General features: G+C 42.9%; 2 protein-coding genes across 6 annotated transcripts in view; one reads left to right on the top strand and one right to left on the bottom strand.

Moving 5' to 3' along the window:
- LOC310888674 (uncharacterized protein) overlaps positions 1–25,907 on the bottom strand; it is a 151,106-nt gene that overhangs the window by 70,953 nt on the left and 54,246 nt on the right. The gene's annotated exons all lie outside the window — the stretch shown is intronic.
- LOC310888675 (ubiquitin carboxyl-terminal hydrolase 42-like) overlaps positions 1–25,907 on the top strand; it is a 77,283-nt gene that overhangs the window by 44,825 nt on the left and 6,551 nt on the right. Inside the window, exons 2-12 of one of the 3 annotated variants that reach the window (XM_083815623.1) lie at positions 5,505–5,706; positions 6,775–6,885; positions 7,312–7,379; positions 11,993–12,134; positions 12,814–13,095; positions 13,889–13,977; positions 14,306–14,458; positions 20,995–21,285; positions 24,167–24,942; positions 25,242–25,330; positions 25,659–25,811. In XM_083815623.1, the coding sequence (XP_083671749.1) occupies positions 6,847–6,885; positions 7,312–7,379; positions 11,993–12,134; positions 12,814–13,095; positions 13,889–13,977; positions 14,306–14,453 (768 nt within the window). In that variant the 5' untranslated portion in view covers positions 5,505–5,706; positions 6,775–6,846 and the 3' untranslated portion in view covers positions 14,454–14,458; positions 20,995–21,285; positions 24,167–24,942; positions 25,242–25,330; positions 25,659–25,811. The remainder of the gene's footprint in view (positions 1–5,504; positions 5,707–6,774; positions 6,886–7,311; positions 7,380–11,992; positions 12,135–12,813; positions 13,096–13,888; positions 13,978–14,305; positions 14,459–20,994; positions 21,286–24,166; positions 24,943–25,241; positions 25,331–25,658; positions 25,812–25,907) is intronic. The other 2 variants (XM_083815624.1, XM_083815622.1) reach the window with 2 other exon arrangements.

Raw genomic sequence — 25,907 nt, 5'->3', positions numbered from 1 at the left:
TAGTAAGACAGGAACCGCAAAACTGATTGTTCTTTAAAGTTAAAATGAGATTTGAAATAGATCAAGTTAGCAAGTGTTGTTAAGTCCGTAAGTAAGTCTCTTTTTGCCAATGCAGCACAGTTCCCTATCATGTAGCCAGAGCTGCTTCTGTAGCTCCAAGAAGCAAAACTGCTTTGACAAAATACTGTGTCATGAAAGCATTCGTTGGCGCAGGAGGCACAGCTCAGGTTCAACAAGTTTGTGAAAAAATGAGTACTAACAGAAGCAGCAGCGTCCAAAGAAACACTTTATGTCCCCACTGCAAAATGAGGGGCTTTACCTTGAGTGTTATGCACGCTGTCAATAGAAAAGCACTGTAACAGAATCTGCCACGGCAGTTTGTATGTTACTGAAAGACCATCAGAGTGGGACTGCAGAAAGATCTTTCAGAAGTTCCAAAAAAACATGTGGGGGTGGGAGTTTAGTTGTGTTAGATAACACAATCTTAGATAAAGATTTTGGTCTTAACGTAAAAGTAAGGGCGTCTACTGATTTCTTCAACTCCAACAACTGAAGCACAAGTCTGAAAAATCGCCTTTAAGAATGCAATGAAAATATTTAACTCTTCTGTATGGTCATAGTTTGTTGTCAAGCAAAGGAATGAATGCTGATGCCTTAACTATCTAGGGCTGTAGCTTACAGAAAGACTACACCTTCCTGTTTTTTTCCCTTTAAAAACGTTAAATGCATGTGAAATTATTTGGGGGTGTTTTCGCATGCAAAGCCTAATGCAACGCGTGCAAGCCCTGTCATCTTCTTCCTTTAGTAGTGTCGCATTAAGGGGTGTAGCTGATTGACCGTTACGGGTCCGGTCGGCTTCAGGGTACTGAACTATCACGGCCACGGATTCACCAACAACGCAGCACGCCCTCGCTCTAGTCGCGTTCAAGGAGAACTATCACGGCCAGGAACAATGCAGTTAAGTGCAGTTTATTACGGCAACAGATACACAGGTCCTTTGGATTGCCAGTGATAAATTCACTGTCTGCAAAAGCAAGCTAGCATGCATGAAATGCACAGGTACAAAGCCTAGGTATTAAGACGTTAAAAAGCATAAAGACACCAGAGATTTCTAAGTTTCCGTGGAGACGCCTGGTATAACCAAGCGTTCAGATCTTACCTCACAGCATCCCAATGGGCCATGGGGGGGGTGGGGGGGTGGGGGGGTGAGAGGCTCAGCCTGTCGACTGATGTCAGAAGGTATCCTTCGTGACAGTATCTTCCCCAACATTCCTTTTCTCTTAAGCCAATTTACATTATTTTCTATCTTTTAGGTGGAGCTTGAGTGACTCCAGTCATGCATATCTTGGTTGTGATTGGTAGAAATTATCTCGCTTGCGTTTAAAGGTACAGGCTCCGAGAAATTCAGAGGATGTGCTCAGTGAGGGGTGGTTGCACCTTGGAGGCGGGTAGCTTTTGGGATGGAGGTGTGCTTATAATGCCTAGTCACTTAAGGCAATTACTCCACAAGGAGTAACCTTACTCCTGTAACTTAACTACTGGAACTACTTTAAGCTTTAACTACAGCATATCTAAAACATAAGAAGGATGTTACTATGTAAAAAGCAGATGAAACCAGTCCTTAAATCTTACTGCTTATTGTGCGTGAGCAGACTGGCATGAGTTTTAGCTATACTGGCAAATATCAAAGCACACCCGTGTAGTCCCAAAGCTGGGAGAAAAACAAGGAAACCTTGAAGAAAATGGGGAGGCCTGTAGCTTGTGTAGTCTTTTAGCTGAGAAAATAAGGAAGGAGAGAGACAGGTAGCCTTGAGCTAGCAGAAGCAAGGAAGAGAAGGGATAAAAGGGAAAAAACAAGAAGGAGAAAACCAGCTCCAGACTGACCTATAGTAACCTTTTGCTCATTAAGGGTCATTAACACATTAGAAATCACACCTGTCAAAATGCTAATCTATGCTAATGTGGGATTCGGTGTGTGTCCCCCTCCTCCTGTACCCCCTCCCCCCCGGCGTTCCTCTGTAATGCGCAAGCTCAGTAGAGATAAGTTAGGTGAGCTGTAATAACCAGTCAAAAGGAGCCAAAGAGAGAGTTTTCACAAGTTTCCTGTGTATGAATGACGGTGATTCGAGTCAGAGGTGTGCTTGCTTTGCGAAAGATAGCCAAGTACCTGACTCTGCAGAGTTCTGTAATTAATTATGTAATTAAAAGACCTTCGTGTGCATTCCGACTCGGGGTGCTTATTGGCGCGGTGCACTGGGCACGAACCCGCGGACAACATCTGTACTCAGTGTGATGCCTACAGACAATCCTTTCCTGTTGGGACCTGCATATTTTTCTGTGCATTCAACACAAACCCTTTGGCACAACTAGTTCCCTACGTAGCTGCCAGTCCACCACTCAGTTGCACTTCTGAAGAGGAAAAGCTATTTCCATCTAACGTAGGAGCACATACTCTAAATGCAAGCTTCGCTCAGCTGGTCATTTACTGCAGGACAAGATTTGAAAACTGTTGTTGAGATTCTGTTGGGTTTTCTGCTTACAGAAAAATCAAGTGCTAGATCGCCCTCTACTCCACTTTGTAGTGCTGCATTTAATGGAGATTCAAATAATTTCATTTGCTCCTCCGTTTATGGACAATGAGCTGAAGGAACAGGTACAGCACATTAGCCTGGAATGCCTTCCCTCCCAACCAAAGTAAACTGGAGCTGTAACTAACACAAGCAGAAGCAAGGCTTCCACGTTTTCAGCTGAATAAAGTTCCAACAAAGTCATCCTCTGGGATTTGAAGCTTACTTCAAACTATAAAATTTACAGTTAACGTCTTCACTTAGTTTGTCCAATTTTTGCATTATCGCTCAGCTGTGTGCTCATTTATAAGTCGATGCATGTATACAAGCTGCTGATCAAGTCCTATGTCTTGTTTGCAATTCTTCGTTTCCTTGTTGCCAGCATATTGTAAAGCGGATCCCTGCTGCTACTTGCTCTAGAAGAAAAGGAATCATCGTTTTGGTTACCAAATACCCGCTTCTGAAAACTAGAAGTGTTTTGTTCTCTCTTCCCTTTGAATGACTCCACACCTCTCATCAGATAATGGATTGCTGACCTAGAATCAGAGAACATCCCAAGGTGGAAAGGACTCACAATAATCCCCGAGTCCAACTCCTGGCTCCACACAGGACCACCCCAAAAGCAGACCCTACGTCTGAGAGCATCGTTCAAACACTTCTTGACCCCCGTCAGGCTCGGTGCCATGACCACTGCCCTGGGCAGCTGTCCCAGTGCCCGAGCGCCCTCTCAGGGCAGCACCTGAGGCGCACGGGGCTCGGCGGGGCGGCCCGGGAGGGGAGGAGGACGGCGGGGCGAAGCGGCGGCTCCCTCAGAGCCGTCTCCCCGCCGCCTCGCCCGCACGTCGGGGCTTTTTCGTGTCGCGCCCTCGGGCTCTCGCCGCGGGCGACGTGCTGCTCCCCAGCGCGGACACCTTGCGCGCGGGGCCTGCCCGCGGCGGCGGCGGGAGGGAAACCCCAACCGCAAAGCCCTCCCGGCAGGGAGAGCTCGGGGTGAGGGCCGATCCGGCACCGACAGTAAAGACACGCCGGAGGAAACGCTCTGCTTGTAGCCGTGAGCACCGCGGCCAGGTTAAAAAGGCGTCACGCTGGAGCTCCGAGTTGGGCGGCGTTCCGAGGCCGTCGTGGCAGTTGTGGAGACGGCCTCGGCTGAGGTGGCGGCTGCTGTCGCTGCTGTACCCTCTGTCCCCGCTGTTGCCGCTGTTCCCGGCGCCTGGAGACCCCCGGCAGCCCCCTGTGACAGGACCTGTGGCCCCGGGGAGCAGGACCTGTGGCCCCCTGTGCCCACCGCCTCGTCGGCCATCCCGGCAGCAATCCTGCCAGCACAGAATAGCTCACTGGCATTACGTGCGTTTCAGGGTAAAGTGACGATTAACTTCTATTTCCTGGCTTGGGTGCTGCTTTATTCTTTAACGAAGCTTCAGGTTTAAAGGTTAAACTCAGTTATGTCAAGGTTAAACTCAGTTTCGTGAATGGCATCTTGGACAAAATCTTAAGCTGTGATTGACTCTCTGCTTAACAGAGGCCAAGCGTGTACCTACTGAGCAGCAGGTCATAAGTGATAAGCCCTCACAAATTAACTTGCTATCACAAAGTGACGCCCAGAAAAAGTGTATTCAAAAGCTAGGCTCATTATAGAATCACAACAAACCCATCATGACTGGTGCAGTAGACAGTGCGGTAGAGGGCGAGCCCTGGAAAGACAGAAGTAAAGTAGCAGCAAAATGCAGGTACCTTTGTGCACACGAAACAGAAAAGCGCAGGCAGTAAAGTAATAGTGTTCCATTACTAACGCGAGCAACAATTATATATAAATCACAACCATTATCTATTAGATAATAGGTAATAATTAATAGATAATTGCAAAGCTCCAAAAATGCAATAAATAACTGATTCCCCTCAGAGAATGTCATTTACATTTTTATATTAAAAAGACTCCAGAGTTGTAATGGATTAAAATCCTACGAAAGTGAAAGAAATGGCATCAGCCACTAGTTCTGCAGAAGCTAAAAGTAATACTGATAGAGTTTGGATGGAAATTTTTACTTTGTGTGTTTAGTTTGGGGATTCCTTTTAAATCATTCATACCAGCAATTTAGTTCTTAAAGGCTGTTTCTTTGAGATTAAGTGACAGGACTTCTACTACTCAAGTACTACGCAAGTAAGCGTGCGCTTTATCCTGCCTCCGTTTTCTTCAAAACAAAAGTAGAAAATGCAGTTCTTACTTGTTGCACTGATAGAGAACGGGACTACTGTGAATAAAGACTTCCAAAGCGATTCCCCTAAGGCAACTGAAGTGACTGACGTTACAGAAATTAATTTTGATATATTTACAGTCGACAGAGAAATATGGGGAGCATTTTGTAATGCACAGATTCATCCGTGTCTTTTCTGTTTTGCAAAGAAAAGTGTTTGATTGTTGCTATTCACAGCTTCCATTATTCACAGGTTTTTGAATGCTAACATTGCTCAGGAAAAGATCTGATATTTGTAGGGGTACCGTCATTCCTAGTTATTTGTTTTTACATTGTCCTTGCATTTATTACCATATAATTTCAAGTCTAAGTTTGTGGTTTAAGTTATAATAAGGAAAAAAGCAGTAGTTGAGGTAATCAGGTTAAAGATTATAGATGGAGAGGAACTTGGCGTTAGATACTAAAAACAGGATGGCAGTTAGCCTTGCCTTAGAAAAATTAAAATGGTTGACTAAACTTTTTTTTCCCAAAACGTTGTGTTGACCAGCCAATTTGAATTTGGCGGTATTAAAGCTGTCTGCAATAAGTTTTTCTGTTTTGGATTGTAGCTAGTTCCTCTAGGTGCTCCCGCAGAATAGTATTTTTACTATACCTATATATACTTTACATATTTACCTATATATACCTAATGCCTTTCTTAGAAACAAACAAACAAAATCTCTTTTTAAATATAACTTTCTTGCAGTTGTTAATGATGGAATTGCTCCGCCACAAAGGATTCTTTTTCCACCTGAGAAGATACGTATGGATTGGCAAGAAACACAAAGTGTTGGAGTTGGCCTGTACAATCTTGGCAACACACGTTTTCTTAATGCTACTCTACAGTGTTTGACCTACACCCCCCCCACTTGCCAATTACATGCTTTCTCTTGAGCACAGCCAGTCATGTGAGTACTTTCTAACAGTATTTTAAATCTGTTGGATAGCTCTGAAGGTGAAAGAACAGCAGTGATTCTGTGGGACAAAGTTACTTGCCTGATTTTACCTGTAGAAGCTGGCTTTGAGCATTGTATTAGCAGTGGGCTCAGAATAGCATATGGAGTGCGTTTAATGCACCATGTGTGTTTTTTGTTTGTTTTTTTAAAAGGATCTTTTCTTGCTTCATGGGAATAATGAAGTGCATTGGACAGTAATGCATTTAATGAACATTTGGCATTTGGGCTATTTGGGCTTCCTGCTGCTAGAAAGGCAATAAAATTTAGGATGTTGGCATCATAGGTCTTTAGTCTTCACAGCCTAGGTTCCATAATGCACTACAATAAATGGTCTGTTTGTTGTTGAACCAATTAAAAAAAAAAAACCAAAACCTAGAAAGCAATATGAGCTGTTATGAACATGACTAGATTTTTTTGTGGGACTGTATTAAAATCTAGACTGATTTTGTTCTAAATAAAATGTTGTACTATAAACTAAATGTTGTACTAAACGTGTATGCTTTTTAGGCTGGTATCTTTGTATCGATACCTAGAAATTTAACTGTTTTCTTCCTGTATATAGAAATTGTTTCAGTTAAGAATCCTGTTGAAAAAAGGAGGGCAGAAGTACTATTACATACATTACTTTAGTTTTTCCTTTCTCCCAAAGGACTCGTAGCTCTGTATCATGAAGCTCACCTGACAGCACTGTGCTGAAAATAACCCACATTCTCTTAATGCTGTATCATCAATGTCAAATATTCTTTCCTCATATATTTTGCAGCCTGTGGAGTTCACATTCCTGTCAGCCTTCACAAACGTGACTTTGCAGTAGTCTTTTAGATTTCTCATCACAAAATGCACTTGAACACAGGCTTAATGGATATTTTTATTCTATAAAGTTGTGTGAAATAAAATGTTACGAGACTGTTGGGACAAGGAGAGTGGATACTGTATCTATAGTTTAAATGTTACTTATATGTTTGTTTGTAGTTATGTCTGTTTCGCTGGACTGGGATGCTTTCTTCTTTCACTCTTCAGGTCGTGAACAAGATTTTTGCATGATGTGCACGATGGAGACTCCCATTAACCAGGCCCTGCGTTGCACTGTTGATGCCATCGAGCCTACGCGTGTTATCAATAACCTCAGTCGTAAGTGGCTTCAGATGTGTTTCTTTTTCAGTATCTTGTAATCTTCAAATAATTATTTGATGTGTATAAATGGTTTTAACACTATAAAAAAGAGAGATTTTAGAAATACGAGAATTATTTCATTTTTAAATGAGGTAAATACTATCATCTTCTTATTTAGGAATAGGACAACATTTCCGTTTTGGCAGTCAAGGAGACGCACACGAGTTCTTACGCTATACTGTTGATGCTATGCAGGAAGCGTGCTTGAATGGAAGCACCAAGTCAGCATAAACAAATTCACTTTTATACGTTCTCTAGCACCTTGTAGTCCTTTATTTACTATCAAAACTGAAAGTCTACGTCATCCTTGGTTTTCATAAAACTCTTTGAAGAGTTAACTGTGTGCCTTAAATCTTCTGAGGTCTGATTATAATTTATTTCCAGATTGGACAGATCTTCTCAAGCTACCACCATCATTCATCAAATATTTGGAGGATTTCTAAGATCAAGAGGTACTTTTAAAAATATTCCTGTCCTTAGAACTGATCTGTGTCTTTTGTCGGTAGTAAAGCAGTCTGCAGTTTGTCTAATGTAGTATCTATCGACAACTTGAATTTGGACAGTTAGTCTCCTTCACGTATTGTTCAGCATTTATATTTTGCTTCCAGTGAAGTGCTTGAATTGCAAAGCAGTTTCGGATACGTATGAGGCATTTCTTGATATCACTTTGGATATAAAGGTAGGATGTTTTGTAAATATAATTCATGATGTTTAAGTACATGTATAACTTTCTAAATTAAACTTGTTTAACTTAAAAAAACAAACCACACACAATGTTAAAATATAAGAGCTTGGTGGTGGTTAGAAAGTGGATTGGACTTTGTCCTTCTGTGGAACCCCTGTAAATAGTCTCCACGTTTACATTGGGTTTAAGGGGAAAGAATTTTATGTCTGCACAAATTATGATACTGTCATACTTTTTTGTTGTTCTACCTCAATATACATCTAATTGTTAGACTGCTGGATTTGTTCCCAGTATTGATGACAAAGCACACTATAGATGCTGTCTGTGTTACTGGAAAATGATTTGTTTCAAAGAAAAATGACTTCCAGGTGAGGTAAACGCTGAGCATGCTATTCAAATAGCATAAGCATGCATGAGACATTGAAACGAGTTTGTTTTGGGGGCGAAAAAGAAGATGCTTTCAAACTCGCGGCTGGAGCGGCTGACGCGGCTGGAGCGGCTGGAGCGGCTGCCGCGGCTGGAGCGGCTGCAGCGGCTGCCGCGGCTGGAGCGGCTGCCGCTGCTGGAGCAGTGCAGTGAGTCCAGAGAGTGCACTGGCACCTTGGGGATGCAGTGCAGTGACTCCAGGGAGTGCACTGGCACCACTGGGGATGTACTACAGTGATTCCAGAGAGTGCACTGGCACCACTGGGGATGCAGTGCAGTGAGTCCAGAGAGTGCACTGGCACCACTGGGGATGCACTGCATTGAGTCCAGAGAGTGCACTGACACCACTGGGGATGCACTGCAGTGGCTCCAGAGAGTGCACTGGCACCACTGGGGATGCAGTGCAGTGACTCCAAAGAGTGCACTGGCACCACTAGGGATGCACTGCATTGAGTCCAGAGAGTGCACTGGCACCACTGGGGATGCACTGCAGTGAGTCCAGAGAGTGCACGGTCACCACGAGGGATGCAGTGCAGTGAGTCCAGAGAGTGCACTGGCACCACTGGGGATGCACTTCAGTGACTCCAGAGAGTGCACTGGCACCACTGGGGATGCAGTGCAGTGAGTCCAAAGAGTGCACTGGCACCACTGGGGATGCACTGCAGTGGCTCCAGAGAGTGCACTGGCACCTCTGGGGATTCAGCGCAGTGAGTCCAAAGAGTGCACTGGCACCACTGGGGATGCAGTGCAGTGAGTCCAGAGAGTGCACTGGCACCACTGGGGATGCAGTGCAGTGAGTCCGGAGAAACATTGGCTGTTCCCCCGTCGCCCCCACCCCTTTTTTCTCAGAGCAGGAGGTGGAGGGAGGCAGAAACGTGTTTTTATTTTGTGCAGTGTCCCGGGACACCGGTGGCTATCCAAAAGGCAAAAGAAGGAAACAGAAAAAGACAATATACTCATGCAGAAGGTAGTGAAAGTGAAATAGAAAGGAAACGCAGAAAGGTAGAAAAGGAGCTTTTAGGTGGTGAAAACATGAAAAAATATAAGAAGTTCTAGAAGAAAAAGAAGTCTGAAGATAAACAGGGAGAGAAGGAATCCAAGTAAGCAGGGATTCCAGCATACGCAGCAGTTTTTTTCCTAATTCTTTTCCGGGTGCTTCTCATGTTTCGTTTTGTTTTTTTTTCATAGTTTCTAAGTTATTTAGATAGCATAATCTGGCTGGGGATCATGACTGGGGATCATTAGGTTGATCAGTGAAGACAGGAAAGATATTGCTGAATTGTGTCAGAGCACTAGCTTTGGACCACGTAGTTCGAATCACATCTGCACACCATTCTGGATTAGGTTAAAACATTTTTTTTTTTTTTACTTGCATATATTCCAGAGCTAACCATTGTTAATGATCTGTGTACCAACCAGGACCTATGGTCCTTCAATCTGAGGGCTTAAGTTTGCTGCATCTAAAGGAAGTTACATGTGCACAAAGTACCACAAAATCGCTGACATGCGGCAAATCATCCCCTGTGGTAAAATAAATAAAGTTTCCTATATGCAACAAGTGCCACATCTTTTTTTCTCTTTTTAACTTGCATGTTTCTTTCAGACTTGATGATTTGTATTTCTCTGCGCTCCACTTTGACAATGCCAGTCGCAAGCGTAACAAAAAGAGGAAAAAGGAGAAACATCAGGAAAGTGAAAGGCTTCTTGGAATACTTAGATCCTCGTTTCCAGAAGAAAACCCGGGAGAAGAAGGAAGAATCCCATCCTCCAGATGGCTCTTTATGAGAGCAATGCAGAAGTGAGGGCAGTAAACTACCTCACAAGGAAGGGAAGCCTTCCAGTGCAGGTGAAAGCAAGAAATACAGCTCCATTGCATCCAGCGAGTATATTAAAGGTAAGCGGCTGCAGCATGTTTATGGGATTCCTTTTAGATTAATCTAGAGATTATTGAAAACAGTCTTTAAATGCTTGATGACTGAACAGTCTGCTGGATATTAAAATATGTTTTGAAAAATATGTTTCAAGTGTTGTTTTTTCAGCTATGTGGGGAGAACAAATACAGTGGCTATGAATATTTTGGCTATTATTCAGAACAGCATGTGGAGGGATATGTAAAATATGTAATATGTAAAAATATGTAACGTAAAAATCCAGCTTTTTTTCTACTTTTTGGTGGGGTTTTTTTGTCTTTTTCTTTTCCCTGCTATTATAGGTTTAAGAATATAGTGGAATGCGCTGATGGAAGCCATGTAAAGAGTCTCCAAATTTGCATTGGGTTTAAGCTGAAAGAATTTTATGTCTGCACAAATTATGATACTGTCATACTTCTTTGTTGTTCTACCTCAATATACATCTAATTGTTAGACTGCTGGATTTGTTCCCAGTATTGATGACAAAGCACACTATAGATGCTGTCTGTGTTACTGGAAAATGATTTGTTTCAAAGAAAAATGACTTCCAGGTGAGGTAAACGCTGAGCATGCTATTCAAATAGCATAAGCATGCATGAGACATTGAAACGAGTTTGTTTTGGGGGCGAAAAAGAAGATGCTTTCAAACACTTGTCTCTGCTTGTTTTTAAGGTGTAAAAAGATGGTTCCTGCATCCAAGAGATTTACCATACACCGTTCTTCCAACGTTCTCACAATATCACTGAAAAGATTTGCAGATTTCACAGGTGGAAAGATCAACAAGGTATATTTACCGCTGTAATGCAACTTTGTCATCATGTAATGGGACATCCCCCAAAGCTGAAAGTTGTTAATATTTTCAGACAATAATTGTAGACTAACGACTGTGGCTTATTCTTTCTCTTAATATCAGTAAAGTTCCTGCTTGACAAGAAGCATATACTTTCCTCTGAGAAGGCTAATTCGTCAGAAAACAGTTCTCTGCAACTTCTAGTATTAAACGTTGCTTATGGGAAGACTTATTTTTAGTGAATCAAGAGATATATTCATATAATTCCAGTCTCTGTTTTTTGGAAGTGTTTTTCTCTGGCTAGTCCACGAAGTACTCTGATATAATTTTTCTGTCTTCTTGGTCTCTCTTTAGGAGGTAAAATATCCTGAGTATTTGGACCTCCGAGACTACATGTCTCAATCAAGTGGAGAACCACTCCTCTACACCTTATAAGCGGTGCTGGTGCATCATGGTATCAACTGTCGCTCAGGACACTATGTATGCTACATGAAGGTAGAAGTCAACATCATTTCTAACAGGGTAAAGGTTGTGCTGGCAAACCAGTTAAAGTGTTACTAGTAGTACTGTTTCTAGGGAAAAAGATTTCATTATATGTTTATTTGACACGTGTGTATTTTATTCCTATCTGTGATTTCATTTGGAAAACATGCAATTCATCTAAAGATATCGTTGTCTTTATTTGCAGGCTGGTAATGGACTTTGGTATCAGATGAATGATGCAAAAGTAGTCCGTACTGACATTAAAAGAGTTCTTGGTCAGCAAGCTTACTTACTTTTTTATATCAGGTAAATATGAAATAAATATTAAAATGTGTTCAGAAGAGATTTACTCTCCTGTTATTGATACTTTTCTTTTTGCAAGTGTTTTTCTTTCTCTCCCAGGAAAAGATTATTGTTTATCTAATTCAGTTCTGTCTAACCTGAGATTCTCTGTCATTTATTATCTTTTGTTGCTTGGCCTTAAACTGCAGCACTTGTGTAAATTGCTGTATATGTGTTATCTGTAGCTGGCTAATTTAGAGAAGGAGAGAAATGAAGGTCATCTGTGGTGTAAGAATGAATTATTGCTCTGAAAGTGATAGTCATAGTAGGAAGACTGTTACCTACTTTTCAGTTTGTAGTCTTGGCTAAGTCTTCTGTAGAAAAGGCTTCCATATCGTATGAACTGCTCCTATAAAATTATAGGATGGGATTTAATCCAAGAGTAGGCTGAAAGAAAAACTAAACTGAGATCACTGCTCTTTTCTGAAGGCGCTATGATTTGACGCTCGGAGAACGTGCTTTTCACTTAGCAGCACCATCTTATCCCTGTTCATTCCCCCCTGGTCAGCGGGGGGCTAACAGTAAGCAGGCTGGATTTCTGGGACCACGACTTCCTCCTCATATGATTAAGGTAATTTAGGGAAGCGGGAGGGCAGATAATGGCACCAAACAGATAGTGGGTTTGGGATTTGGTGTGGGGTTTTTTGTTTGGTTTTTGGCATCTTCGTTTTGTTTTCCTTCCCACGCTGCAGCTTCCTTCACAGCCCTCATGATACGGCCAGAGTCATTCAAACAGTGGTTACTGCTAAATTGCGCAGCCATGCGACTCCATTATTTATACCTCCTAGACAGCTTTGTAAAGCACAGAGAGCTACACTCTTTGACAATTTAAGTAGAGTGTACTAAGCCTCGAATCATTTAAAAGAGGACTTGTTTTTCCTATCGACGTCATTTTAGCTAAGACAGGGAAACCAAATTGTCTTATTCCTGAGCACCAGAACAATTATTCCAGGCTTTTTGGGGTATGTTTAAAGAGGAAAAGCAATATATTTGGGAATAGCTTTAGGTAATGTTAAGTTGTTTGGATGGTTTTCAAAAATGATGTTAATTTGATATCAATATGCAGTAAACCAAAAGCAGGAATTAAATACACTTATGGGACTTGCATTTATCTTTAAAGGGCAGTGTGTTTTGCTTTTTAGGTGTTAAGACCATTTGTAGAAATACTTAGTAGGAGAATGACATGTTTAAAAATGTTAAATGCAGTGTCTGCATTAATCCATCTTGCAATTTCTTCTTTTTAAATACAGAATTCAAGTCGTTTAAATGGAAATGGATCCATAAAAGAGGATGCAAATACCACTGGTGTCACCCTAAAAAGGCCATCTTCAGCACCACCAATGGCCTGTGTTCAAAAACAGGCGATTACCAGGCCTTCAATTACTGATACGTCAAAAAACCAGAAGATCACCATCAGTATTCACAATGAATTGCCTGCTCGTCAGACTGTGTCACAGCCTGACTGTCTTAGCAGTGCTGTGGAGGATGAAGATCTCTACAAGGCTGTTCCTTCATCCACAATCACAAAGTCGGTAAAGCAAATGAAGCAAATACAAAAAAAAAAAAAAAAAGAGTTTCTGCTGAAATTTTTGTGGAGCCAACGGTGAATGGAAATCCTAAACTCAGCTCTGATAACACAGTCCCTTACGGTGCAGAATCTTCAGGAAAATCTGAGGAGGAGTCAAAGGGCTTATTTAAAAGGAATTGCAATGCAATGTGGAATTTTGGTTGGAAAGGTAGTCCGTACATTGCAGAATTCCCATTCTTCCTGTCAGAATGCTGATGAAGGAAGATCCCAGCATGAGCTGCCAAAAACTGTTCCACTGAACGGTGCTATTAGTTTAATTAATGAATCTGAAGAAAACGGACTGAAACTTGATGATTCCACTTGCCAAGTTGAACCTGTTAAACCTTCTGAGATGTTCTTTTCTAAAACAAATGGATTGCTTGAAACATAGTAGTTTGCTCCATCGAGAATTTCTCACCTATGATGTATTCGGGAGTGTTTATCATGTTCCTAATTCAGGTGAAATGCTGAGAAAACACAGCACAAATTTGATCGTAACACTTTGTGATATTATCCCATTAGAATTTGCAGAGCTGAGCTGACATTAGAACTTGTCAGCTTAAGCTGAGCTGAGATCAAAATTCTTAAGTTTCATAAAGTAGATTTTGGGAGGTGAGTTGGGGTTATCTTTGAAGTGTAGATAATGCATACAACCCAAAGCGGTCTTGCTTAGCATTTAATGTAGAAATTCTGACAAGACTAGTCCTCAGTACAAATAGTATTTTTTCTGTCTGCTGACTTGTGCGTTTTAATTGCAGATGCCTGGAGCTATGCCTCCAGTCCCTCGAGAAGTCATCATGGAATCCCTCACAGCCAGCCAGTTGAACAGCTTGTCAGAGGAAATAAGGTAAAATGAGCACAGTCTGATTACGACAAGATTTTATGGAAGTTCGTTGCAGTTCTATCTGTCTACTAATACTATTTAATGGAAGGATTTAAATCAGTAGAATTCCGTACTGTATGGCCAGTGTTACGAACAGAACTAATGATCAGCACTGTGCATATCACTCTGATGCAGGTTGGTGCCTCACGGAGAACTTGTGTTTCTTCATAGAATGTTTTTCCATTTTTCTCCGTTATCTGGAGAAACATTGGCTGTTCCCCCGTCGCCCCCACCCCTTTTTTCTCAGAGCAGCAGGTGGAGGGAGACGGAAACGTGTTTTTATTTTGTGCAGTGTCCCGGGACCTCCGAAATCTACTGAGAATGATGAATACCTTGAACAGTACCAATGTGATGACCGTGGAGACAAGGAGAAACCAAGAAGGTCAAATGAACATGAACTGATTTCAAAAGAAAACGTTTTCTACATCAGAGTCTTCTGAGACTGGTGAGAAATTGCGGCAAACTTCCTCTCTAAAGTCTGACACTGAATGTAGTTCTAAAAACCTTTCCTCCTTAGCTATTACAGGTAGATGCCAAGATACAAAGGACGAGACTAAAAAAACTGACAAAGAGCATTACCCGAGAAAGAGGGAACATTCTCCTACTGAAGAGAAGGAGAGTCAAAAAGATGGTCATTCCAGCAAGAGAAGGTGCTCTCGGAGTGTGGAAGTTGTTAAGCAAAAGCGTCACAAGCAGGAGTATTGGGAGGGAAGCAGGTACAGATCTTTCCATAGTGAAAGGAACAGCCCTGATAATGGCAGAAGACCAGTAAAATATTCAAAGTACAGATCTCGAAGCAGAGGAAGATCAGAACAAGATAGCACTAGATATTACCATTCCAAAGGGGAAAGAAGTTGGAGCAGAGAAAGATACTATCAAGATGAACCACGGAAATGGGAAAAATGTAGATATTACAAGGATTGCTATTCACCTCATGCAGCAGGAGACAGTAGAGAGAGAAAGTTCTCTCACGGTGATAAAGACTTTGACAAATTGACTCAGACTTACTCCAGCAGGTCACATAAGCATTATCATTACAAAAGCAGATGGCCTCACGGTTCCCTCTTGAGAGAGGAAGATGTACATCACTTTAGCACACCCAGAGCAGACTCACATCGTTGCTCAGTAGCTCAGCAACATTCTGGAAAACATTCGCGTGAGAGACATGCACTTCCACCTGTGTCAGCTCATTTGGAGAACTGTCGCCAGAAAAAGGCAAAAGAAGGAAACAGAAAAAGACAATATACTCATGCAGAAGGTAGTGAAAGTGAAATAGAAAGGAAACGCAGAAAGGTAGAAAAGGAGCTTTTAGGTGGTGAAAACATGAAAAAATATAAGAAGTTCTAGAAGAAAAAGAAGTCTGAAGATAAACAGGGAGAGAAGGAATCCAAGTAAGCAGGGATTCCAGCATACGCAGCAGTTTTTTTCCTAATTCTTTTCCGGGTGCTTCTCATGTTTCGTTTTGGTTTTTTTTCATAGTTTCTAAGTTATTTAGATAGCATAATCTGGCTGGGGATCATGACTGGGGATCATTAGGTTGATCAGTGAAGACAGGAAAGATATTGCTGAATTGTGTCAGAGCACTAGCTTTGGACCACGTAGTTCGAATCACATCTGCACACCATTCTGGATTAGGTTAAAACATTTTTTTTTTTTTTACTTGCATATATTCCAGAGCTAACCATTGTTAATGATCTGTGTACCAACCAGGACCTATGGTCCTTCAATCTGAGGGCTTAAGTTTGCTGCATCTAAAGGAAGTTACATGTGCACAAAGTACCACAAAATCGCTGACATGCGGCAAATCATCCCCTGTGGTAAAATAAATAAAGTTTCCTATATGCAACAAGTGCCACATCTTTTTTTCTCTTTTTAACTTGCATGTTTCTTTCAGACTATTTCTTTCAGCAATATCTTGCCACAATGCCCCAGCCCAGATGGGCTTGCCCCTGCGCTGCCAGTTGTTCTGCTTCCATTGCTGTAACCACCCCCACAGGGCATTTGCTACCATCCATGAATCAGTATAGAGATAGAGAACTGGCCACTTTTCTCGTTCAGCAATATCTAAAGCCAGCTGAATGGCTTTCACTTCTGCAAACTGACTCGATTCACCTTCTCCCTCAGCAGCTTCTGCAACTCGTCGTGTAGGACTCCATACAGCAGCTTTCCATCTCCGATGCTTTCCCACAATACGACAGGACCCGTCAGTGAACAAGGCATATTTCTTCTCATTTTCCGGTAGCTTGTTGTACAGTGGGGCTTCTTCAGCACGAACCACCTCCTCCTCTGATGATATCCCAAAGTATTTGCCTTCTGGCCAGTCCATAATCACCTCCAAGATTCCTGGGCGACTGGGGTTTCCTATTCGAGCCCGCTGAGTAATCAGTGCAACCCACTTGCTCCATGTAGCATCAGTTGCATGATGTGTAGAGGGGACCCTTCCTTTGAACATCCAGCCTAGTACCGGCAGTCGGGGTGCCAGGAGGAGCTGCGCTTCAGTACCGACCACTTCCGAAGCAGATCGAACTCCTTCATATGCTGCCAATATCTCCTTTTCGGTTGGAGTATAGCGGGCTTCAGATCCTCTGTATCCCCGACTCCAAAACCCCAGGGGTCGACCTCGAGTTTCCCCAGGTTCTTTCTGCCAGAGGCTCCAGGTGGGACCATTCTCCCCGGCTGCGGTGTAGAGCACATTCTTTACATCTGGTCCTGTTCGGACTGGCCCGAGGGCTACTGCATGAACTATTTCCTGCTTAATTTGTTCAAAGGCTTGTCGTTGCTCAGGGCCCCATTCAAAAGCATTCTTCTTACGGGTTACTTGGTAGAGCAGGTTTACAATCAGACTGTAATTTGGAATATGCATTCTCCAAAACCCCACGACACCTAGGAAAGTTTGTGTTTCTTTTTTGCTAGTTGGTGGAGACATAGCTGTTATCTTGTTGATCACATCCATTGGGATTTGACGACGTCCATCTTGCCATTTTATTCCTAAAAACTGGATCTCTCGTGCAGGTCCTTTAACTTTATTCTGTTTTATGGCAAAACCGGCCTTCAGAAGGATTTGGACTATTTTCTTCCCTTTCTCGAAAACTTCTTCTGCAGTGTCACCCCACACAATGATGTCATCGATGTACTGCAGGTGTTCAGGAGCTTCCCCCTGCTCCAGCGCAGACTGGATCAGTCCATGGCAAATGGTAGGGCTGTGTTTCCACCCCTGGGGCAGCCGATTCCAAGTATATTGGACTCCCCTCCAAGTGAAAGCAAACTGTGGCCTGCACTGTGCTGCTAGAGGGATGGAGAAAAATGCATTAGCGATATCAATTGTGGCATACCACTTGGCTGCCTTTGATTCCAGTTCATACTGGAGTTCTAGCATGTCTGGCACTGCAGCACTCAGCGGTGGCGTGACTTCGTTCAGGCCACGGTAGTCCACTGTTAGTCTCCACTCACCGTTAGACTTTCGCACTGGCCATATGGGACTATTAAAAGGTGAATGAGTCTTGCTGATCACTCCTTGGCTCTCCAGTTGACGAATTAGCTTATGGATGGGACTCAGGGAGTCTCTGTTGGTGCGATATTGCCGCCGGTGCACAGTTGTGGTAGCGATCGGCACTTGCTGTTCTTCAACCCTCAGCAACCCCACAACAGAAGGGTCCTCTGAGAGACCAGGCAAGGTAGACAACTGTTTAATGTCCTCTGTCTCCAAGGCAGCTATGCCAAAAGCCCAGCGGAACCCTTTTGGGTCCTTGAAATATCCTCTTCTAAGATAGTCTATGCCAAGGATGCACGGAGCATCCGGGCCAGTCACAATACGGTGCTTTTGCCACTCATTGCCGGTTAGACTCACTTCAGCCTCCAATACAGTTAACTGCTGGGATCCCCCCGTCACGCCATAAATACAGATGAGCTCTGGCCCTGTATAGCTTGATGGCATTAGAGTACATTGTGCACCGGTGTCTACCAAAGCCTTATACTTCTGTGCGTCTGACGTGCCAGGCCATCGAATCCACACAGTCCAATAAACTCGATTGTCCCTTTCCTCCCCCTGGCTGGAGGCAGGGCCCTTCTAGTCCTGGTCAGAATCTTCGTTTCTGTGTCTAAAGGACTGCCTGCTGGAAGTTGGAGCAGCAAACTTTTCAGAGAATTCCTTTTTCCCAATTGTTTTCCTTTGCAATTCACGTACCCGTGCCTCTAGGGTCGCAGTAGATTTTCCATCCCATTTTCTCATGTCCTCTCCATGGTCACGTAGGTAAAACCACAGGGTGGCGCGGTGTGTGTGCCCACCATATTGTCTTCCTTGCATAGATGAACGTTTACCCCTAATAGCTGAGACACTGGTTTGTACAGGTGGGGAGGAAAATAATCTCTCTTCAAGTTGGTGGATCTTTTCGGAAAGTTTCTCCAAAGAATTCTCTTTAAGCTGGTGGACACTGGTTCGTTCAGGTGGAGGGGAAGATAAATTCTCTTTAAGTTGGTGGACCTCTTCAGAGAGTTTCTCCACAGCCGAGACACAGGCCTGTAGGGAAGAGGAGAGATTTCCTTCGTACTGCCGGAGTAATTTAGCCACTTCATTCACTGGGGGATTCTCCTCCGCTTTCCAGGCTATTATTGCCAATGAGCTGGCATATGATGATGGTGCACTCCGTACAAACTTCCACCACATAGGTGGTGTACACTGGACTGCATCTGGATCTGCAGATGTTTGTGCGTCGTCTAGGGCCTTATAAATTACTTCCCGTACGGCCAATTCCCTCAGGTACTGAATTCCCTTCTCCATGGTGGTCCATTTGCCTGGTAGACATACAAGTTCTTCCTTGAAGGGATACCTTTCCTGCACAGCTGACAGGAGACGCCTCCAGAGACTGCGAGATCGTGCTCCATCTCCAATTGCTTTGTCAATGCATGCGTCCCTAGCAAGGGATCCCAGCCGCCTGGCTTCCTTGCCCTCTAATTCCACATAATCGGCTCCAGTGTCCCAGCACCGGAGCAGCCAGGTGACAAGCTGCTCGCCTATACAGCGACCAAAATCTTTTCGCACATCTCGTCGCTCACGCTGGTATAGAGTCCGGGTAGTTACTGTTGATTTTTCGACATCGCCATCCTCCTCTTCAGTCTCCTGCACCTTTGATGGCCCAGCCTCGTCTTCACTATGCCCAGACTTAGCAGAAGACTGTTTGCATTCTAAACGACCTGAGCCTCTATACCATTTCTTCACCTTGTCTACAGGGTCAACTTGCACTGCTACAGCTCGTTTCTCTGACTCAGACGCAGGGTCTGCCACAGGGGTTGGAATGCCCTCTGCGGGGTCAACTTGCACTGCTACAGCTCGTTTCTCTGACCCAGACGCAGTAGTGGGAGCGGCTGCCGCGGCTGGAGCGGCTGCCGCGGCTGCCGGGGCTGGAGCGGCTGGAGCGGCTGCCGCGGCTGGAGCGGCTGACGCGGCTGGAGCGGCTGGAGCGGCTGCCGCGGCTGGAGCGGCTGCAGCGGCTGCCGCGGCTGGAGCGGCTGCCGCTGCTGGAGCAGTGCAGTGAGTCCAGAGAGTGCACTGGCACCTTGGGGATGCAGTGCAGTGACTCCAGGGAGTGCACTGGCACCACTGGGGATGTACTACAGTGATTCCAGAGAGTGCACTGGCACCACTGGGGATGCAGTGCAGTGAGTCCAGAGAGTGCACTGGCACCACTGGGGATGCACTGCATTGAGTCCAGAGAGTGCACTGACACCACTGGGGATGCACTGCAGTGGCTCCAGAGAGTGCACTGGCACCACTGGGGATGCAGTGCAGTGACTCCAAAGAGTGCACTGGCACCACTAGGGATGCACTGCATTGAGTCCAGAGAGTGCACTGGCACCACTGGGGATGCACTGCAGTGAGTCCAGAGAGTGCACGGTCACCACGAGGGATGCAGTGCAGTGAGTCCAGAGAGTGCACTGGCACCACTGGGGATGCACTTCAGTGACTCCAGAGAGTGCACTGGCACCACTGGGGATGCAGTGCAGTGAGTCCAAAGAGTGCACTGGCACCACTGGGGATGCACTGCAGTGGCTCCAGAGAGTGCACTGGCACCTCTGGGGATTCAGCGCAGTGAGTCCAAAGAGTGCACTGGCACCACTGGGGATGCAGTGCAGTGAGTCCAGAGAGTGCACTGGCACCACTGGGGATGCAGTGCAGTGAGTCCGGAGAAACATTGGCTGTTCCCCCGTCGCCCCCACCCCTTTTTTCTCAGAGCAGGAGGTGGAGGGAGGCAGAAACGTGTTTTTATTTTGTGCAGTGTCCCGGGACACCGGTGGCTATCCAAAAGGCAAAAGAAGGAAACAGAAAAAGACAATATACTCATGCAGAAGGTAGTGAAAGTGAAATAGAAAGGAAACGCAGAAAGGTAGAAAAGGAGCTTTTAGGTGGTGAAAACATGAAAAAATATAAGAAGTTCTAGAAGAAAAAGAAGTCTGAAGATAAACAGGGAGAGAAGGAATCCAAGTAAGCAGGGATTCCAGCATACGCAGCAGTTTTTTTCCTAATTCTTTTCCGGGTGCTTCTCATGTTTCGTTTTGTTTTTTTTTCATAGTTTCTAAGTTATTTAGATAGCATAATCTGGCTGGGGATCATGACTGGGGATCATTAGGTTGATCAGTGAAGACAGGAAAGATATTGCTGAATTGTGTCAGAGCACTAGCTTTGGACCACGTAGTTCGAATCACATCTGCACACCATTCTGGATTAGGTTAAAACATTTTTTTTTTTTTTACTTGCATATATTCCAGAGCTAACCATTGTTAATGATCTGTGTACCAACCAGGACCTATGGTCCTTCAATCTGAGGGCTTAAGTTTGCTGCATCTAAAGGAAGTTACATGTGCACAAAGTACCACAAAATCGCTGACATGCGGCAAATCATCCCCTGTGGTAAAATAAATAAAGTTTCCTATATGCAACAAGTGCCACATCTTTTTTTCTCTTTTTAACTTGCATGTTTCTTTCAGACTTGATGATTTGTATTTCTCTGCGCTCCACTTTGACAATGCCAGTCGCAAGCGTAACAAAAAGAGGAAAAAGGAGAAACATCAGGAAAGTGAAAGGCTTCTTGGAATACTTAGATCCTCGTTTCCAGAAGAAAACCCGGGAGAAGAAGGAAGAATCCCATCCTCCAGATGGCTCTTTATGAGAGCAATGCAGAAGTGAGGGCAGTAAACTACCTCACAAGGAAGGGAAGCCTTCCAGTGCAGGTGAAAGCAAGAAATACAGCTCCATTGCATCCAGCGAGTATATTAAAGGTAAGCGGCTGCAGCATGTTTATGGGATTCCTTTTAGATTAATCTAGAGATTATTGAAAACAGTCTTTAAATGCTTGATGACTGAACAGTCTGCTGGATATTAAAATATGTTTTGAAAAATATGTTTCAAGTGTTGTTTTTTCAGCTATGTGGGGAGAACAAATACAGTGGCTATGAATATTTTGGCTATTATTCAGAACAGCATGTGGAGGGATATGTAAAATATGTAATATGTAAAAATATGTAACGTAAAAATCCAGCTTTTTTTCTACTTTTTGGTGGGGTTTTTTTGTCTTTTTCTTTTCCCTGCTATTATAGGTTTAAGAATATAGTGGAATGCGCTGATGGAAGCCATGTAAAGAGTCTCCAAATTTGCATTGGGTTTAAGCTGAAAGAATTTTATGTCTGCACAAATTATGATACTGTCATACTTCTTTGTTGTTCTACCTCAATATACATCTAATTGTTAGACTGCTGGATTTGTTCCCAGTATTGATGACAAAGCACACTATAGATGCTGTCTGTGTTACTGGAAAATGATTTGTTTCAAAGAAAAATGACTTCCAGGTGAGGTAAACGCTGAGCATGCTATTCAAATAGCATAAGCATGCATGAGACATTGAAACGAGTTTGTTTTGGGGGCGAAAAAGAAGATGCTTTCAAACACTTGTCTCTGCTTGTTTTTAAGGTGTAAAAAGATGGTTCCTGCATCCAAGAGATTTACCATACACCGTTCTTCCAACGTTCTCACAATATCACTGAAAAGATTTGCAGATTTCACAGGTGGAAAGATCAACAAGGTATATTTACCGCTGTAATGCAACTTTGTCATCATGTAATGGGACATCCCCCAAAGCTGAAAGTTGTTAATATTTTCAGACAATAATTGTAGACTAACGACTGTGGCTTATTCTTTCTCTTAATATCAGTAAAGTTCCTGCTTGACAAGAAGCATATACTTTCCTCTGAGAAGGCTAATTCGTCAGAAAACAGTTCTCTGCAACTTCTAGTATTAAACGTTGCTTATGGGAAGACTTATTTTTAGTGAATCAAGAGATATATTCATATAATTCCAGTCTCTGTTTTTTGGAAGTGTTTTTCTCTGGCTAGTCCACGAAGTACTCTGATATAATTTTTCTGTCTTCTTGGTCTCTCTTTAGGAGGTAAAATATCCTGAGTATTTGGACCTCCGAGACTACATGTCTCAATCAAGTGGAGAACCACTCCTCTACACCTTATAAGCGGTGCTGGTGCATCATGGTATCAACTGTCGCTCAGGACACTATGTATGCTACATGAAGGTAGAAGTCAACATCATTTCTAACAGGGTAAAGGTTGTGCTGGCAAACCAGTTAAAGTGTTACTAGTAGTACTGTTTCTAGGGAAAAAGATTTCATTATATGTTTATTTGACACGTGTGTATTTTATTCCTATCTGTGATTTCATTTGGAAAACATGCAATTCATCTAAAGATATCGTTGTCTTTATTTGCAGGCTGGTAATGGACTTTGGTATCAGATGAATGATGCAAAAGTAGTCCGTACTGACATTAAAAGAGTTCTTGGTCAGCAAGCTTACTTACTTTTTTATATCAGGTAAATATGAAATAAATATTAAAATGTGTTCAGAAGAGATTTACTCTCCTGTTATTGATACTTTTCTTTTTGCAAGTGTTTTTCTTTCTCTCCCAGGAAAAGATTATTGTTTATCTAATTCAGTTCTGTCTAACCTGAGATTCTCTGTCATTTATTATCTTTTGTTGCTTGGCCTTAAACTGCAGCACTTGTGTAAATTGCTGTATATGTGTTATCTGTAGCTGGCTAATTTAGAGAAGGAGAGAAATGAAGGTCATCTGTGGTGTAAGAATGAATTATTGCTCTGAAAGTGATAGTCATAGTAGGAAGACTGTTACCTACTTTTCAGTTTGTAGTCTTGGCTAAGTCTTCTGTAGAAAAGGCTTCCATATCGTATGAACTGCTCCTATAAAATTATAGGATGGGATTTAATCCAAGAGTAGGCTGAAAGAAAAACTAAACTGAGATCACTGCTCTTTTCTGAAGGCGCTATGATTTGACGCTCGGAGAACGTGCTTTTCACTTAGCAGCACCATCTTATCCCTGTTCATTCCCCCCTGGTCAGCGGGGGGCTAACAGTAAGCAGGCTGGATTTCTGGGACCACGACTTCCTCCTCATATGATTAAGGTAATTTAGGGAAGCGGGAGGGCAGATAATGGCACCAAACAGATAGTGGGTTTGGGATTTGGTGTGGGGTTTTTTGTTTGGTTTTTGGCATCTTCGTTTTGTTTTCCTTCCCACGCTGCAGCTTCCTTCACAGCCCTCATGATACGGCCAGAGTCATTCAAACAGTGGTTACTGCTAAATTGCGCAGCCATGCGACTCCATTATTTATACCTCCTAGACAGCTTTGTAAAGCACAGAGAGCTACACTCTTTGACAATTTAAGTAGAGTGTACTAAGCCTCGAATCATTTAAAAGAGGACTTGTTTTTCCTATCGACGTCATTTTAGCTAAGACAGGGAAACCAAATTGTCTTATTCCTGAGCACCAGAACAATTATTCCAGGCTTTTTGGGGTATGTTTAAAGAGGAAAAGCAATATATTTGGGAATAGCTTTAGGTAATGTTAAGTTGTTTGGATGGTTTTCAAAAATGATGTTAATTTGATATCAATATGCAGTAAACCAAAAGCAGGAATTAAATACACTTATGGGACTTGCATTTATCTTTAAAGGGCAGTGTGTTTTGCTTTTTAGGTGTTAAGACCATTTGTAGAAATACTTAGTAGGAGAATGACATGTTTAAAAATGTTAAATGCAGTGTCTGCATTAATCCATCTTGCAATTTCTTCTTTTTAAATACAGAATTCAAGTCGTTTAAATGGAAATGGATCCATAAAAGAGGATGCAAATACCACTGGTGTCACCCTAAAAAGGCCATCTTCAGCACCACCAATGGCCTGTGTTCAAAAACAGGCGATTACCAGGCCTTCAATTACTGATACGTCAAAAAACCAGAAGATCACCATCAGTATTCACAATGAATTGCCTGCTCGTCAGACTGTGTCACAGCCTGACTGTCTTAGCAGTGCTGTGGAGGATGAAGATCTCTACAAGGCTGTTCCTTCATCCACAATCACAAAGTCGGTAAAGCAAATGAAGCAAATACAAAAAAAAAAAAAAAAAGAGTTTCTGCTGAAATTTTTGTGGAGCCAACGGTGAATGGAAATCCTAAACTCAGCTCTGATAACACAGTCCCTTACGGTGCAGAATCTTCAGGAAAATCTGAGGAGGAGTCAAAGGGCTTATTTAAAAGGAATTGCAATGCAATGTGGAATTTTGGTTGGAAAGGTAGTCCGTACATTGCAGAATTCCCATTCTTCCTGTCAGAATGCTGATGAAGGAAGATCCCAGCATGAGCTGCCAAAAACTGTTCCACTGAACGGTGCTATTAGTTTAATTAATGAATCTGAAGAAAACGGACTGAAACTTGATGATTCCACTTGCCAAGTTGAACCTGTTAAACCTTCTGAGATGTTCTTTTCTAAAACAAATGGATTGCTTGAAACATAGTAGTTTGCTCCATCGAGAATTTCTCACCTATGATGTATTCGGGAGTGTTTATCATGTTCCTAATTCAGGTGAAATGCTGAGAAAACACAGCACAAATTTGATCGTAACACTTTGTGATATTATCCCATTAGAATTTGCAGAGCTGAGCTGACATTAGAACTTGTCAGCTTAAGCTGAGCTGAGATCAAAATTCTTAAGTTTCATAAAGTAGATTTTGGGAGGTGAGTTGGGGTTATCTTTGAAGTGTAGATAATGCATACAACCCAAAGCGGTCTTGCTTAGCATTTAATGTAGAAATTCTGACAAGACTAGTCCTCAGTACAAATAGTATTTTTTCTGTCTGCTGACTTGTGCGTTTTAATTGCAGATGCCTGGAGCTATGCCTCCAGTCCCTCGAGAAGTCATCATGGAATCCCTCACAGCCAGCCAGTTGAACAGCTTGTCAGAGGAAATAAGGTAAAATGAGCACAGTCTGATTACGACAAGATTTTATGGAAGTTCGTTGCAGTTCTATCTGTCTACTAATACTATTTAATGGAAGGATTTAAATCAGTAGAATTCCGTACTGTATGGCCAGTGTTACGAACAGAACTAATGATCAGCACTGTGCATATCACTCTGATGCAGGTTGGTGCCTCACGGAGAACTTGTGTTTCTTCATAGAATGTTTTTCCATTTTTCTCCGTTATCTGGAGAAACATTGGCTGTTCCCCCGTCGCCCCCACCCCTTTTTTCTCAGAGCAGCAGGTGGAGGGAGACGGAAACGTGTTTTTATTTTGTGCAGTGTCCCGGGACCTCCGAAATCTACTGAGAATGATGAATACCTTGAACAGTACCAATGTGATGACCGTGGAGACAAGGAGAAACCAAGAAGGTCAAATGAACATGAACTGATTTCAAAAGAAAACGTTTTCTACATCAGAGTCTTCTGAGACTGGTGAGAAATTGCGGCAAACTTCCTCTCTAAAGTCTGACACTGAATGTAGTTCTAAAAACCTTTCCTCCTTAGCTATTACAGGTAGATGCCAAGATA

The sequence above is a fragment of the Anser anser genome, assembly GCF_964211835.1.
Source record: "Anser anser genome assembly, chromosome: W".
In the NCBI taxonomy this organism is placed as follows: Eukaryota; Metazoa; Chordata; class Aves; order Anseriformes; family Anatidae; genus Anser; species Anser anser.
The sequence above is the reverse complement of the archived record's forward strand: the minus strand, read 5'-3'. Positions and strand labels throughout refer to the sequence as shown.